The sequence below is a fragment of the Crinia signifera genome, chromosome 7 (genome assembly GCF_055691185.1).
Source record: "Crinia signifera chromosome 7, ASM5569118v1, whole genome shotgun sequence".
NCBI classification, from domain to species: Eukaryota; Metazoa; Chordata; class Amphibia; order Anura; family Myobatrachidae; genus Crinia; species Crinia signifera.
Window position 1 is genome coordinate 186,035,041 of NC_139223.1, and position 14,484 is coordinate 186,049,524.

The 14,484-nt window shown below is 44.4% G+C and overlaps 1 protein-coding gene across 4 annotated transcripts in view; it reads left to right on the forward strand.

Annotated features, from left to right (window-relative positions):
- The window catches only part of PDE1A (phosphodiesterase 1A), a 227,683-nt gene that overhangs the window by 175,668 nt on the left and 37,531 nt on the right, over window positions 1-14,484 (forward strand). For 3 of the 4 annotated variants that reach the window (XM_083154685.1, XM_083154688.1, XM_083154689.1), the window contains exons 2-6: window positions 1,518-1,631; window positions 4,873-5,055; window positions 9,339-9,405; window positions 11,788-11,904; window positions 14,319-14,459. In XM_083154685.1, the coding sequence (XP_083010811.1) occupies window positions 1,518-1,631; window positions 4,873-5,055; window positions 9,339-9,405; window positions 11,788-11,904; window positions 14,319-14,459 (622 nt within the window). Of the gene's footprint in view, window positions 1-1,517; window positions 1,632-3,671; window positions 4,731-4,872; window positions 5,056-9,338; window positions 9,406-11,787; window positions 11,905-14,318; window positions 14,460-14,484 lie in introns of those variants that run through there. The other variant, XM_083154687.1, reaches the window with a different exon arrangement.

The following is a 14,484-nucleotide window of genomic DNA, read 5'->3' on the forward strand; positions in this document are numbered from 1 at the left end:
TGAATTAATCACAGATATCTATCTGCACCTTTCATCTAAGGTGCAAATGTACTGGTCATATATAAAACACAGAAAACATTTTTCTCCATTTGCGAAAATTTGTTAACATATATCAGATGTTCACAGAAAAAAAGCCCTTGGTGGTTTATATCAATTTAAAAAAAATTCAGTAATGCACTTTCCAAGCTCACATTCTCCCACCTCATGGTAAGGCACCAGTCTCTTCTTCGTGGCAGCTACTCTCTGGTACAGTGCACTGATTGAGGTCTTAGATCCACACACACACACACACACACACACACACACATACACACACAGCAAACTGGGTAGATGAAGCTGCTACCACTGGGCATGTCCCTTACACTGCATGAAGTAGCGGCAGCTCTAGTAATTGTATTATATACCATTGCTATTGTTGTCAAATTTTGAGCGACTTGCCAAGAAGAGGGAGCTTTCTGGGTAACCAGAAACACTCCCCTCCACCCGCTGCGTTTACCTATGTAGGACACTGCATTACCATCAGGTGGGTCTTTAGACCATCGGTCACAAAGTTAAAACTTGCATCGATAAATGTTGATGGTACCTTGAGAATTTGGAGCACTTCTTTATGAGAACTCCTACCAAACCAGCGATGGTCCAGTAGTGCAATGTAGACATAACAGAAAGAGTTTGTTGATATAAGTCCCTCTCTGTTTTGGCTGGGCACCAGCGCATACTGGGAAATAACCCTTCTCATTTTAGAGCGAATGAATGAATAAACATCCTTGGCACACCTGGCCTCAGATCCCAAGTGTCATCTATTGGTGTCCACATACTATGTAGTAATACAATCTGACACTGAAGTGTATAGTCCCACTGGTGCCCGGCACAGTGGCGTATCTAAAATGGATGCAGTGTGCGCAGTGTGCACAGTCCCTTGAGACCACTCCGTGTATACTGCGCCCATTTTTGTAATATCCAGCCTCCGAAGTTCAGCAGCGGCAGAATTTGGTGATCTGTGCAAACGCAGTGGAGTCTGTGCGCTCTAGTGCTCAGTGCACGACACATAGCGTTGCTGCCGCAGCACCATTTTTCTGGAGGTTAGCACATGCTCAGTAGGATCTGAGCGCTCTAGTGCTCAGTCTCTACTTCTTTCGGCTCTGCTCCTAGCAGAGAGGAGGGGGACTGGCCAGTGGAGGCTGCACACGGAACTCCTCCTCTCTTAACATGCCCCACATGGTCCTCCTCCTCTCTGAACACACCCCTGGCCCAGAAGGAGCAAGTATGGGAAGGAAAAACACAATATGGAGTGTTTATATGTGTTATTATAACTGCAAACACAAACCATTATTTTCTCTCATGTATTGGCTAATAGGAGAACGCCATTTTTCTGCTGCCATGTATCAAATCTGCTCAACCACATATTCTGCAATTAATAAATACATTATTATTTTCCTAACAAGCTACAGAACTATAAAAAAAAAATCTATTGTACAGCATTTTGTAATTGTTGCTTTCTTTTATTATTTTTTCCACAGATTGAGATGTTTGGTGAAGCAGCTTGAGAAGGGTGATATTAATGTGTCTGACCTAAAAAATAACATTGAGTATGCAGCCTCAGTGTTGGAAGCAGTTTACATTGATGAAACCAGGTCAGTGGCAAACGCAGGATTTTCAGAAGGGGGTTTCCAGAGGGGCGGAGCAAAGCACGGAGATGGACACTTAGGTGACCCAGTATATGCCGGGTCAGTTAAAGTATTATAGATAGACCAAATGTATATTAATAATAATAATAAAAAAAAAAAATATATATATATATATATATATATATATACATACAGGGGCGTCAACAGCCGTGTAGACCCCTGAGCATAGCAATGTATTGGGGCACCTACCGATCTTCCAGCGGTAGGGGTGGGGGAAGCTTTGATGTCCTGCGGGTGGTAGGGGGTATTATATCAACCGCTCAGCATGTAGGGCCTGGATCAGTAATTTCCACTAATTACCCCTTTACTGCACAGATGGTGGGAGATGGGGTGGGAGAAGGGGGCATTGGGCTGAATGAAGGGGCCCTGATACATAACTTCCAGGGTGGTAGAGGATGTTTAATATGCAGAGGAGGGGTGTATAGTGGAGTGGGCTTATTATTCATAATTTTCTGGTGGGAGGACAGCTTGCTTGACTGCTGATATCTCCAGTTCCCAGAAATAGATTTCTTAGATTTTAATGGAATTAAAAACTAGAGGATCCCACCTACCAAATGGTATTGGGGACTAGGGGATCAGAGTTCAGGAGGCAGAGCAAATCTGCCAATGAATATATAAAACTACATACCAGGTGTGTGGAGCTGGAGCAGTAACCAGCTGCTGGAAGGCTGATATCTCTGGTACTGGGAACAGTAGAGACAAGCTCCTAGTGTCCATCAAAGTGGGAGAGTCCCAGCTTTTCAAATATACCCTCAGAGAAACTGTAAATCAGACAGAACCTGAAATATCTGACTGGGAAGAGCAATTAACAGGCTTGGATGGGGATCACTGCTTTGAAGTCAGATATCTCCGGTTCCCAAGGGCCGATTTTAAAAATTCTTGTACCCATGGAAAGAGGGGACCCTCAGCTTTCAGCCTAGGGCCCTTAGACTCCTGGGGGGGTTTCTGGGTACTCAGAAACCCCCCCTGCGTGCGCTACTGCAGGTATAGTCATTTTCTAATATTCAAAAATCTTCTTATTTTATGATGTTTATAGTTTTAAACTTTTACAAGTGGGTCCGGTATTTGTCACACGGCAGATATCAATACAATTTAAAAGACTTACAACCGGTGCTGTCATGCATTGCTTCAGATCATTTACACTTACAGGAAGTGGCGGAACAAGAAGAAACAAAATGACAGCTGGGATGAAAGTTTTTACAACTGCAACTCTTTGTGAAGTCAGTATCGTTGCGTCATATCAGCTAAATGGCTGAAGCAACGCATCACAGCAGCTGTTGCTAGGTGGTAAAATGTTTACACTTACTGTAGATCAAAAAGCAAACCTTCCAACATAAAAAGAGTTGTGGCCTTAACAAAAAGCTTTGCACAAAAAAGTGCCACAATCACGAGCCTCGTTTCCCATTTACTGTCACTGGGTGGGTCAGTGAGCTGCTGGCATGGCATCAGTCCCTCTGACTTCTGGGAGGCAGCTGGACAGTCCCAAAAAAACTGGACTGTTCCGTGACAATCAGGACGCTTGGGTGTTCATAAGATCAACATGACAATCTTGTATGTTGCACCATATTTGACCACCATCAGTACAAACGTGTGCCCTTCTGGGCTCTCTTTCCTTGTCAGGCCTTGGGCAAAGTTCACGTAGATAGTAAATCAAGCAAATATTACGAAAATATGTAAAAACCCAAAAATTTGTCGTTTCTGGAAGCACTGTTGACTTTTTGTGCCTGTTGACCTAATCCACGTGGACCATATAACGTGGAACTATCTATTAACTTTCGACCTAGACCAGGGCTGGGAAATTGCGGCCCTCCAGATGTTGAGAAACTACACATCCCAGCATGCCTTGCATCAGTTTCAGCATGGCCACATAGCAAAACTAATGCAAAGCATCCTGGGATGTGTAGTTCCTCAACATCTGGAGGGCCACAATTGCCCAGCCCTGACCTAGACACTATTTATCTATTATCCAGATACCTCGCATCCAGTCAACGTGCAACAGTAATAATGCGATTTATTGCGCTCAAATCCTAATAATAAACCAAGTACGAATAAATCCCCTTAGTGACTACAACTGCATATACTTGTGTATGAAGAATGACTAAGGTAATAACAAAACATCATTTAATTAGAGAAACTATTACTGGTTGTTCAAAAGAAAAAATTAGTTTCAGAAACTTTTTTTCCCATAAGTCATGACCTAAATTCTGTCCTTACTGAAAGACTCGTCTTAAAATAGTGCAATAGCCCTACATGGTGCTGTTACTTTTTCATTTGGAAGATGGCTTTCAAGATTATCCCTGTAATATCTGGTAAAATGAAGTGAAATCCTAACATAATGTACTCATTAATATTAAATTAAAGTCTATTTGTTTCTGTAAAACTAGTATCACGTTAGACTCACGTTGAGTGTGCCAATTTCTTTCGGTTTTATTCATCAAATAATAAGTTATCCGCAGTCCAGTGGTTAATATGAAAAAAAAAAAAAACTTTATTCAGAGTTAGTATTTGCAATGGAATGTGGTTAACATCCTTGAGGATGAGATGCTGGTAGGCAGAACCCCAAGGCCGGCATACCAATTAACGCCCATAAGACCAGAATATGAACTGCCATGATCCCTATCGTAAGTATGCCGGATGGGTTAGTATTAGGTCAAAGAGGGGGTTGGGTCTAGGCACTAGCAGGAAATCTAGGGTTTAGGTACATCTCTGAAGCAAGCCCTAAATTATTTATTAGAGCTACAAGAAACTAGAATCTGAAGACATAAGAAGCAGTTTGCCAAACTAGTCTGCCACGTGCATACAAGACTTTCGTACTAGGTTTAAATCTTGTTGGAACCAATTAATGTACCAGTATATTTTTGGAACGTGTGAGGAAATTGGAGAACCCAGAGGAAACCCACACAAGCATAGGGTGAAAATACAAAATACACACAGAAGGTTATGGATGGAATCCATGACCTACGTCATTACGGAGACTGTCGGAAGAAAAATTGGCCATCAAGCCAAGGTATACAACAAAATTGGCCAACAGCAGAGCTTTCAACAGTAGGTTCAATTTTCTTCATAACAGGTTTCTGGCTAACAGATCCCATACCTGTATATGGTTTGCGACTGGTGTAATATGTGAGCTTTATATATATCTTTGTAATGTTTGTATTATTACATTCTTCTTGTATGAACTCTATAGGCGGCTACTGGATACAGAGGATGAGCTCTCTGATATCCACAGTGACTCTGTCCCACTGGAGGTACGGGACTGGTTGGCTTCCACCTTCACAAGGAAGATGGGAATGAGGAGAAGGCGGCCGGAAGAGAAACCAAAGTTCCGGAGTATTGTCCATGCCGTTCAAGCGGGAATATTTGTTGAAAGGTGAGATATTTAATTCTCGGATAGGACTTTAATAGCTGTATCTCAGTAGTATTGCAGGGCAGACACATGTGTTATATTGTTAGAATACTAAAAACATTATTTAAGCCTACAATAAATATGAAATATATTCTCTAATGAAACCTCAATTATGGAGCTTGAACACTACACTGTACTACTGGGTGCCGGAGGACCTCCCGACAGTCGGGATTCTGACGGTTAGTATACCGACATCGCAATCCTGACTGTTCAATGCCCAAAAGTCTGGATCCCAACTTACAGGGGCTATTCTCCCTCATGGGGGCCATAGAGTGAAAATCGAACCTGAGGCGAGCACAGCGAGCCACCGAGCCCGCAAGGGGCTTCGATGCACTTGGCTCCCTTGTCTGAATACTGACAGATGGGATTCCGATGTTGGTATAAGGACCTTCGGAATCCTGACTGTTGGGCCACCATACCACACCCATACTACTACCCCATCTCTGCTTTTTCTGCTTATGGTAGAGCTGCATTCTGTGTAATTACTATTACTAGGTGTTAGCAGCATATGTGATATATTGTGATGCAATAATTCAATTGTCATTTATTAGAAAGTACAAAGATACAGTGATGAAGGTAGGAAGTTATATTCAAGCTGCCTATGACCTCTACAGAGCGCTGTTTATGGGAGGGCATCTGCCACTCAAGTTAACTGTTCAACATCCATTTGCACTAATTGAACAGATCTTTTCTAGTGACATGCTAATTTTGGAGGTGTATCTATAGAGGAAGAGACACTGATTAATGCCCTTTTACCCCATGGTTGCATGATGTTATTTTATATGGACAAGAACCTGCTTGTTACATTCTGTGTAGGTACTAGGTGCCTCTTGGAACAAGTTGGCTCTATGTACATACTGTATGTGCGTCTTTGCTGCTGTAACTCCTACCACTTTATGCTAATGCAACTACACAGCCCTTACATGGTGTCAGCAGCATGTACGACTGTGCAAGGCTGGGATGGTCACTGTGAGTGTCTTTGGACGCAGCCATCGTGCTTGAGGATGGCCTACGATGTGAGCAACGTTAATCTTTACTCCTATCACGCCCATGAAGTGCAGTATATCTGTACGTACGACTAGCCCCCCTTGTCACTGCCCTGAAATGCCCGGTGCATGTCTAATCATTGTTAGACAGCATGCATCTAAAAGAGTACTGTGACTGCGTAGGCAGACGATTGGAACACATGAGCGTTGTGGCTTTGATGCATAATCAGTGTAGGAACATAGGTCCACTGCATCTGACATAGGATATAAGTGCTACTCAACAGGCTCTGCATGTCAGTTCTTATACTGTACAGTACATGATGTCGGTGTACTCTGTGTGTGGCACTAAAGAGAGGGCTGTTTTAATAGCATTGTGTAGACCCTGGTCAAAGAAACGCACTGGCGCCATACACACCCATTCACAGCAATGTAACAAAAGTAACTTGCCCCACCTGCACCGTCTCTCCACTTGATTCCATACAGTGATTGGCTGTCAGCATGCTAATTGGTGGATAGCTCCAGTCAACCACCAATCAGCATGCTGATAGCCATTCATGCAGGTTTAGAATTCTACATACAGTATCTCCCCATTCTGATTATGTGACCCCACTTGTGGGGCCCTAAACAGCTGCCAAGTGCGCCTGTTCATTAAGATGGCCATAAGCAAAGTGGGAAAAAAGACAGATTATACTGGAGAAAGAATTGTAAATCGAACAAATTGTGTAAAACCCTGTTAGTACAGTATACTGTAATCTTTGAACAGTGGTTTCACTATGGCCACATTATTTTCACCTAAGGACAGAGGCGTAGCTAGGGTGGTGCTGGCGGAGCTTGTGCTGTGGGCCCCAACGGTTTGCAGGGCGCCCCCCAGCACATGTGCGTTTAACAGACAGGCGGGCGGCTGTGGCGGGCGATGTACGGAGTGAGCAGCGATGTACGGAGTGAGCAGCGATGTACGGAGTGAGCAGCATGCTCTCTCCGTACATTGCCCACCATGGCCGTCCACCCGCTTGTATGTGAAGCGCACATAGGTGTGCGCACGGGGGTTGCCAGGGGTGCACAGGCACCTCCTAATGGCACCCCCACAGTCAGAGCCTGATACTGCTTCCCCCAGACTGTGGCCAAACCCCCAATGCGTTGAGCCAGGGATGGATGCCGCGACATGGGCTTGCTCCGGGTGACCTGGCTGCAGCATACGCCACTGCCTAAGGAGTCAACCATGGGAACTGCACATAGAGAATATAACAGCTGCAGAACAGAACTAGGATTTACTAAGCACTGATGTCAGATGATACAATGCACCTTAATGATGTGAGGACTGATATTTAAATCAATGCAACTGTGTTTTGAAGTGTTATAAGAGTCTGCCCATTCCACGTGGGCTACACAGCTCAGCTAATGATAAAATGCTCATATCAGACTTTTCACAACCACCGACAGTCTAATCTGGAGCCTAATGGATAGGTTGCAGACTGGGTTAATCTGGAGTTATACTGGAAGATTACAACACTTTACAGCATTGGCTGCGAGATAGAGCCAAATGCACTAAGCTTTGAAAGTGATAAAATGGAGAGTGATAAACCGCCAGCCAATCAGCTCCTACCTGCCATGTCACAGGATGGGTTTGAAAAATGACAGGCAGGAGCTGATTGGCTGGCTGTTTATCATTCTCCATTTTATCACTTTGTGAAGCTTGATACATCTGGCCCATTTTGATGCAGCGTATTCCCCTGGCTGAGGATGTTGTCACGTATTTTTATATATTGCATGAAATTAATTTAATTTTCATCAGGGCATTTTATTCATTTTTATTCACTGAGAAACTACATACAGTAAATCTGTTTTGAATACAACTGTGTATGATGCACAGAGCTCCGCGGAAACGCGTAGTAACCCGGGGCAACATAAACAAACAACTGTGCCTCACTGGCAAAAAGGCATAAGCTAAAGTTAGGAAAAAATCTACTTCATAAAAAAAAAGAGGAGGAATAATCGTACAAGACGCTGGATTCCAGGAATATGAAATTGGCAAACCTTTATTCCTGCAGACGTTCCTCATTGGCGCTCCATAGGCAAAGCTTTCCTAGATATTCTGAGCACACTAGCAGATCCCAGTGGAGTTGGTTTAGATCTGACTAGCCGATACTTTTTGTCTACGTCGACCTTGTGTATGAAGACCATTTAGTGTTGACCTATTGACTGTCTACCTAGTCACTGTCAACCTATCGATGCACATCCTATACATGTGGCCAAATGGATTCATTTTGTGGCAAGTACTGTTTCCCGATTCCAGTCCTCATGGACCCCTAGCAAAACATTTTTAGCAGATCACCTAGACGGTTCACAGGGTCATAACTAGGGGTGCTGACACATTTTAAATAGGAGCATGGGTCACAGAGTTGACCCAATTAAGGTCAACAGTCATTAGGTCATTACAGGCCATATGTTGACAAAGTTAAAGGTCAACATTAGGTTGACGGTTTCGGAAGGTTGAAACAATAGTTCGACATGGGAAAGGTCAACATGAAGAAGGTCAACGTGAGCTTTTCACCTTTTTAGGGTCTATGTCGACTTACGTCAACATGAATGCCGTATAAGCGTACCACGTCCCATGTTCGCAATGCTTCAGGCACTGTTATATTCTCCCTCGATATGTCCACGTGGATAGTTAAGTATGAAAAAACACCTGTTCTAGGAAAAAAACATGAAAAACTCATCTCGAACTTCTTCATGTTGACCTTCATGTTGACCTGTGTATTTTGACCTTCTGTCCACATTGACCAAAAGTATATCCAACCTTTTTCATTTGTCAACCTATGGCCTGTTGACCAATAGTGATCGACCTATTGACATTCGACCTATTTATTGTTGACCTGCCAATCGTATCCCTTTAAAATGGTCTGCAGTGGATGATAAGTATTCCACCTGTGCTGGGGACTCGGACATCTTTAAAACCTGTTCTGTTAGTCAGCCACGGGCGCTGGAATTGGGAAACATTGACTAATATAACAGAATAAGAAAATATGTGCTAAAATGAAAAAGTCATCGAACGTTCTGGATAATGTATAGATAAGAATGTAGACAATCACGGCACTATCTGCTGACTGATGGGATATTTAATTCAATATTAAGAGGTAAGGGTTACTGATAGATTTTATTATTGATGCGTTCAATCTTTAAATACACTGAAGTTTACAGCCGGACTACTAATTGTATAACATTCTAATGTAATAAGAGACTATTTTCCCCCCTTTCTATTAGGATGTACAGACGATCTTCCAATATGGCTGGGCTCACCTATCCCTCATCAGTGATAACATGCTTAAAGGTACAGTCTATAAGTCTGACTATGGTAGATGAACTTATCCAGTCACCCATAGGCCCTTATTCTGATTGCGTTGGAGGCAGCGTGTTTGGTTGGACAGCCGATGTTTGCGCCTGTGCAGAGGCGTATCTGTGTATGTGCGAACGCCTCGCATGTCCAAACACGGCGTGAATTCCGTGCAGAAAATGATAGGTCGGAACCATCCGAGAAGGGGGTTGAGAGGGGCATGAAGGTCTGTTTGGGATCATTACCATATGCGTATGCCCAGCGTTCCCAAGAAAATGCAGGACGTACGTATGGTAATCCGGCCGTGACACACGTGTGGGGGGCGGACAGCTCACATAGCCGTATGTCAGCTGCCCGCCCATATCCCTGCATTCATATGGGAAAATGTCCAAGTGGTCTGGAGCACTCGGTGCTGACTGGCCGCTCGGTCCATCATTCGGTGGTCGGCGACCATCGGAGGATGAGGAGGTTCCCACAGATGGAGGAGGTGTTCACATGAAACATCCACTCGCGGTCCATTCGCTCGGCGTCCTACCACATTCGGAGGGTGAGAGCATTTCTATTTTACATATTTGTATATTTTTATACTTTTATGTGTTTAGGGAGACATTGGGGTATATAGTGTATGGGTTCTACAGATGGAGCACCTGTCATTCAGGCAGGGGCTGGCGGTGGATTCGCCAAGCCCCCGCCATCCGCCGGAAGGGGACACACGCGCATGTCCCCTTACAACGGAGCTGCATGGGTCCCAGCTGAGTGATCACCAGGTTACTCAGCTGACTGATGGAAGCGGGGGCATTCTCCCTCTATGCTGATATGGATGGTGAAGTGAGAAAAAGCCGGTAAAAAAAAATCATGAAAACTTTTTGACCCTGTTGACATTTTGACCCTGGCCGTCCTATTGCATGTTGACTTTTTGACCGTGTCGGCATTTTGACCCTGTCGACCTATTGCATGTCAACATTTGGGGGTAGACCTATTGACTGTCTATCTAGGCACTGTAGATCAATCCACCGGATCCAACTTATATAGGTGCGCAATTTTGCACTTGGTAAATAATGTTTTCCAAGATAAAAAGATTCTAAAAGAGTCACGCTTAAATTGCAGATCTGCCTCTTGCCAGTGGCATAGCATACCTCCCAACAGTCCCGATTTTATCGGGACAGTCCCGATTGTCAGGGCCTGTCCCAATGTCCCACCCGCGGGCGGCAGTGTCCCACGGTGTGGGGGGGCTGTTGGGAGTCCCCCCTGTCAGCTGCTAAGCAGCGGGGAATAAACGCTGTGCGCATCTATTCCCGCAGCCAGGGGACTGGGGGCATGGCTAGAGGCTCACAGAGCCTCTGGGTCATGCCCCCATAGCGGCAAAATGGGGGCGTGGCCTCGTGGAAGAGCCGCGGGTATAGGCCACGCCCCCAAATTAGGCCCCCCCCCCCCCCCGAAAATGTTGTCCCGCTTCCGAAACTTCGAAAGTTGGGAGGTATGGCATAGGTTTGTCTCAGTTGCCCAGAGGCAAGATAAATATTGGTGCCCCCTTCCCTACATACCCAGGATTAGAACCTGTGACCTGTCTTACTGGAGTCAGACACCTTACTGATAGAGCTATTTGCTCCTGCACTGTAAGTATACAGATACTGACTATGTATAATTGTTGGTTCAAAGCCATTATTATTACTCAGAGCTACTGTATGTACTAACTTTATACAGCTAGAATTTGCATACTTCCTATGCCGGAGCAAATATCTCAATCAGTAAGATGTCTACATCTAGTGGAACAGATCATGGGTTCAAATACAGGGCGTGACACGTGCATAAATTACCTTAAGATATTATGGCATGTATAGTCCTGTTAGGAGGGGGAGTCAGCCACAGAAGCTATTTTGATGGCTAGCAGGGAAGGAGAGGTGCCCCCTTGGGAGCAGGAGCCTGGTGGCAGATGACTCCATTGCCTCCCATAGTTACACCTCTGCCCCTTGAGTACAAGGGTTTCCGAGTGTTAGACTGATGAAACTTAATGTGGTGGGTTAGTCACAGAGTTTGTGGTGTGCCAGTCAGGGTTATTTGAGGATGAAGACAAATCTGTATGGGGGGAGGGGGGCTCCAATGTAGAGACAGACAGTGTGTAGATAGACAGTCAATAAGTCATCTCATAAGGTGGACATACAAAACAAAAGTTCACAAGGGTCAAAGGTTTCACAATGAATATGTTGAATGGGCCTAAGGTCATCAAGATTAAAAGGATAAATGAAATCCTTATTACTACTCACTTGCAGATTATTCCATATAGGAATATATAAGCATTGCTACCATATATTGAATGTAAAGCCCCATACACACTAGGCGATAAATATAATATAAAATTTTTTATTTTTCTATCTACAGGACGTCGATCGATGGTCTTTTAATGTGTTTTCTTTGAATGAGGCTAGTGGAGAGCACGCACTTAAATTCATGGTCTATGAACTGTTTACCAGATATGACCTTATCAATCGTTTTAAGGTAATAAAATATTTGATGTTGGATCCATTGTTTGCAAACATCCGTTAACGATAGACATGGAGGCGGTCATTCGTTACTTGTTTCCTAGCACGGCCACAACGATTTCTATCGTGGTGGTCGTGTCGGAAAAAATCGTGTCGGTCGCGTCGAGTGCATACCAAAACGCACACGACGCGACCGACGCGATGTACCCGATTTCTCCATAGGCTTCAATGTTAAAATAATTGAACATTAAAGCCTATGGAGAAATCGGGTCCATCGTGTCCATAGGGTTCAATGTTAAATTATTTTATCATTGAAACTGAGTCCATTTAACAGAGGAAATAATGGGAAAAGGTCCAATATGGGCCATTTCTCATTGAGTATGGCCCCGGCATGTGTGTAAAAAATAATGGCCCCCCATTGTGGCTGCCACCCCCACGATTGACGCGAACCCGAAGCGTGGCGAGCGCAGCGAGCCCGGGAGGGGCGGCGGTGCGCGTCCTCCGACCTTTTCATTCCCCTACTATCCACGTCGGCGTGGAGTTGAGAATAGATTAGTGTGGCGAGCGCAGCGAGCCACCGAGCCCGAAGCGTGGCGAGCACACGCGGATACCTGTCAATTATCCGCGGCCCCACGCTTCGGGCACGGTGGCTCGCTGCGCTCGCCACACTAATCTATTCTCAACTCCACGCCGACGTGGATAGTAGGGGAATGAAAAGGTCGGAGGACGCGCACCGCCGCCCCACGCGGGCTCGCTGCGCTCGCCACGCTTCGGGTTTGCATCAATCGTGGGGGTGGCGGCCACAATGGGGGGCCATTATTTTTTACAAACATGACGGGCCATACCCAATGAGAAATGGCCCATATTGGGCTTTTTCCCATTTTTTCCTATGTTAAATGGACTCAATTTCAATGTTTAAATATTTTAACATTGAAGCCTATGAACAAATCGGGTCCATCGCATAGGCTTCAATGTTAAATATTTTAAAATTGAAGCCTATGGAGAAATCGGGGGCATCGCGTCGGGCGCGCATAGGCTTCAATGTCAAAATATTTTAACATTGAAGCCTATGGGGAAATCGTGGGCATCGCGTCGGTCGCGTCGTGTGCCTTCTTAAGGCACATGACCGACACGATGTACCCGAGTTGTACTTTTTTCAAAGGAAATCGCGGGCATCGTGTGCCTTAAAGTTAAGGCACACGATGCCTGCGATTGTGGCCGTGCTAGGAAACAAGTACCGGTCATTCTGACTAAAACTTATTACAGTGCAGCTGATCTGTTAACCAGAAGTCAATGACATCACTGTACTGGGAGGAGTGTTACAGTATGTCCTGTTGATGATAGATGACATCACACACAGGGATAGATTTCAGTGATTAAAGCTGGGATTTTGCAAACCAGCAATTTGCATAGATATCGCATGTCAATCTCAACGTTAAAGACAAAATCACGGCAACCTAACTTCATGAAAATAACTGGTACCAGTGCAAATCACAAATTTACTAAGAATCAATCGAACTCCCACCAAAATCGTAACACAATGTACAAAAAAACATTTCCGTGAGCACACTCTCAATCAGGATGCTTCTGAAAGGCCACCAAGTCAGCTGAAGGATTATCTTCCTGCTGAAAAGCATGGCTGAGACAGGATATCCAGTTCCGTGGACTGAACATACTGTATGCCATCAGTGCACCAATTTTTGACAACACTGTAGCATGCACTTGTTCAAACCAAAAGGAATATGTTTGCAATTTTTGATGATTTACTACGATTTGCAAATTCAACTAAAACAACTAAACTTGCACATGACATAACACGACTAGTAACACATCAAATGACCATACACAAGCAAACATGATTCTTAGTAAATTTGCTATTAACTGAGCAAATCGTTCGTGTGACAAGTTGTGATAACGGGTTGCAGCCCAACGTGATTCTTCGTATATTTCTCCCATAGGGTCAGAGCATTAGTCTTCTGACTATATTTCTCACTTTGCCTCTTCCTTCTCCCATTGCCTCTCCCATCACCCACTGATTCCCCTTATGACCCACTGATTCCCCTTTCACCCTCTGCCTTGACTTTCCCTTACCTCTATCTTGGTGTACTACCGACATACTGTATCATGAACCAATGATGGGGTGGAGGAGGGGACCCAAAGCATGTTTTTGCCTCTGGGCCCCATCCTCACAAGTTCAACCACATTGGTTGCTATGGCCAACTTTTCTAAGTTATACTGTATCTCCCGAAGTTTTGTTACACCTCCAGCAGTATCAGCTACAATATCTTAGTGCAATCGGCCTGTTCTACAGGTGAACGGCGTCATTGTCTTGCCATGTAAATGTAAATAATGAGATAATTGACATCCATTTGTTTAACTGCACACATGTGTGATAAATGTACTTGATTGATCTGTGTTTCCCGGCTTTAGATCCCTGTTGCCTGCCTTGTATCATTTGTGGAAGCTTTGGAAGTTGGTTACAGCAAGTACAAAAATCCATACCACAATCTGATTCATGCCGCTGACGTTACCCAAACTGTGCACTATATAATGCTTCACACAGGTATCATGGTAAGCAACAACGTATGATAATGTA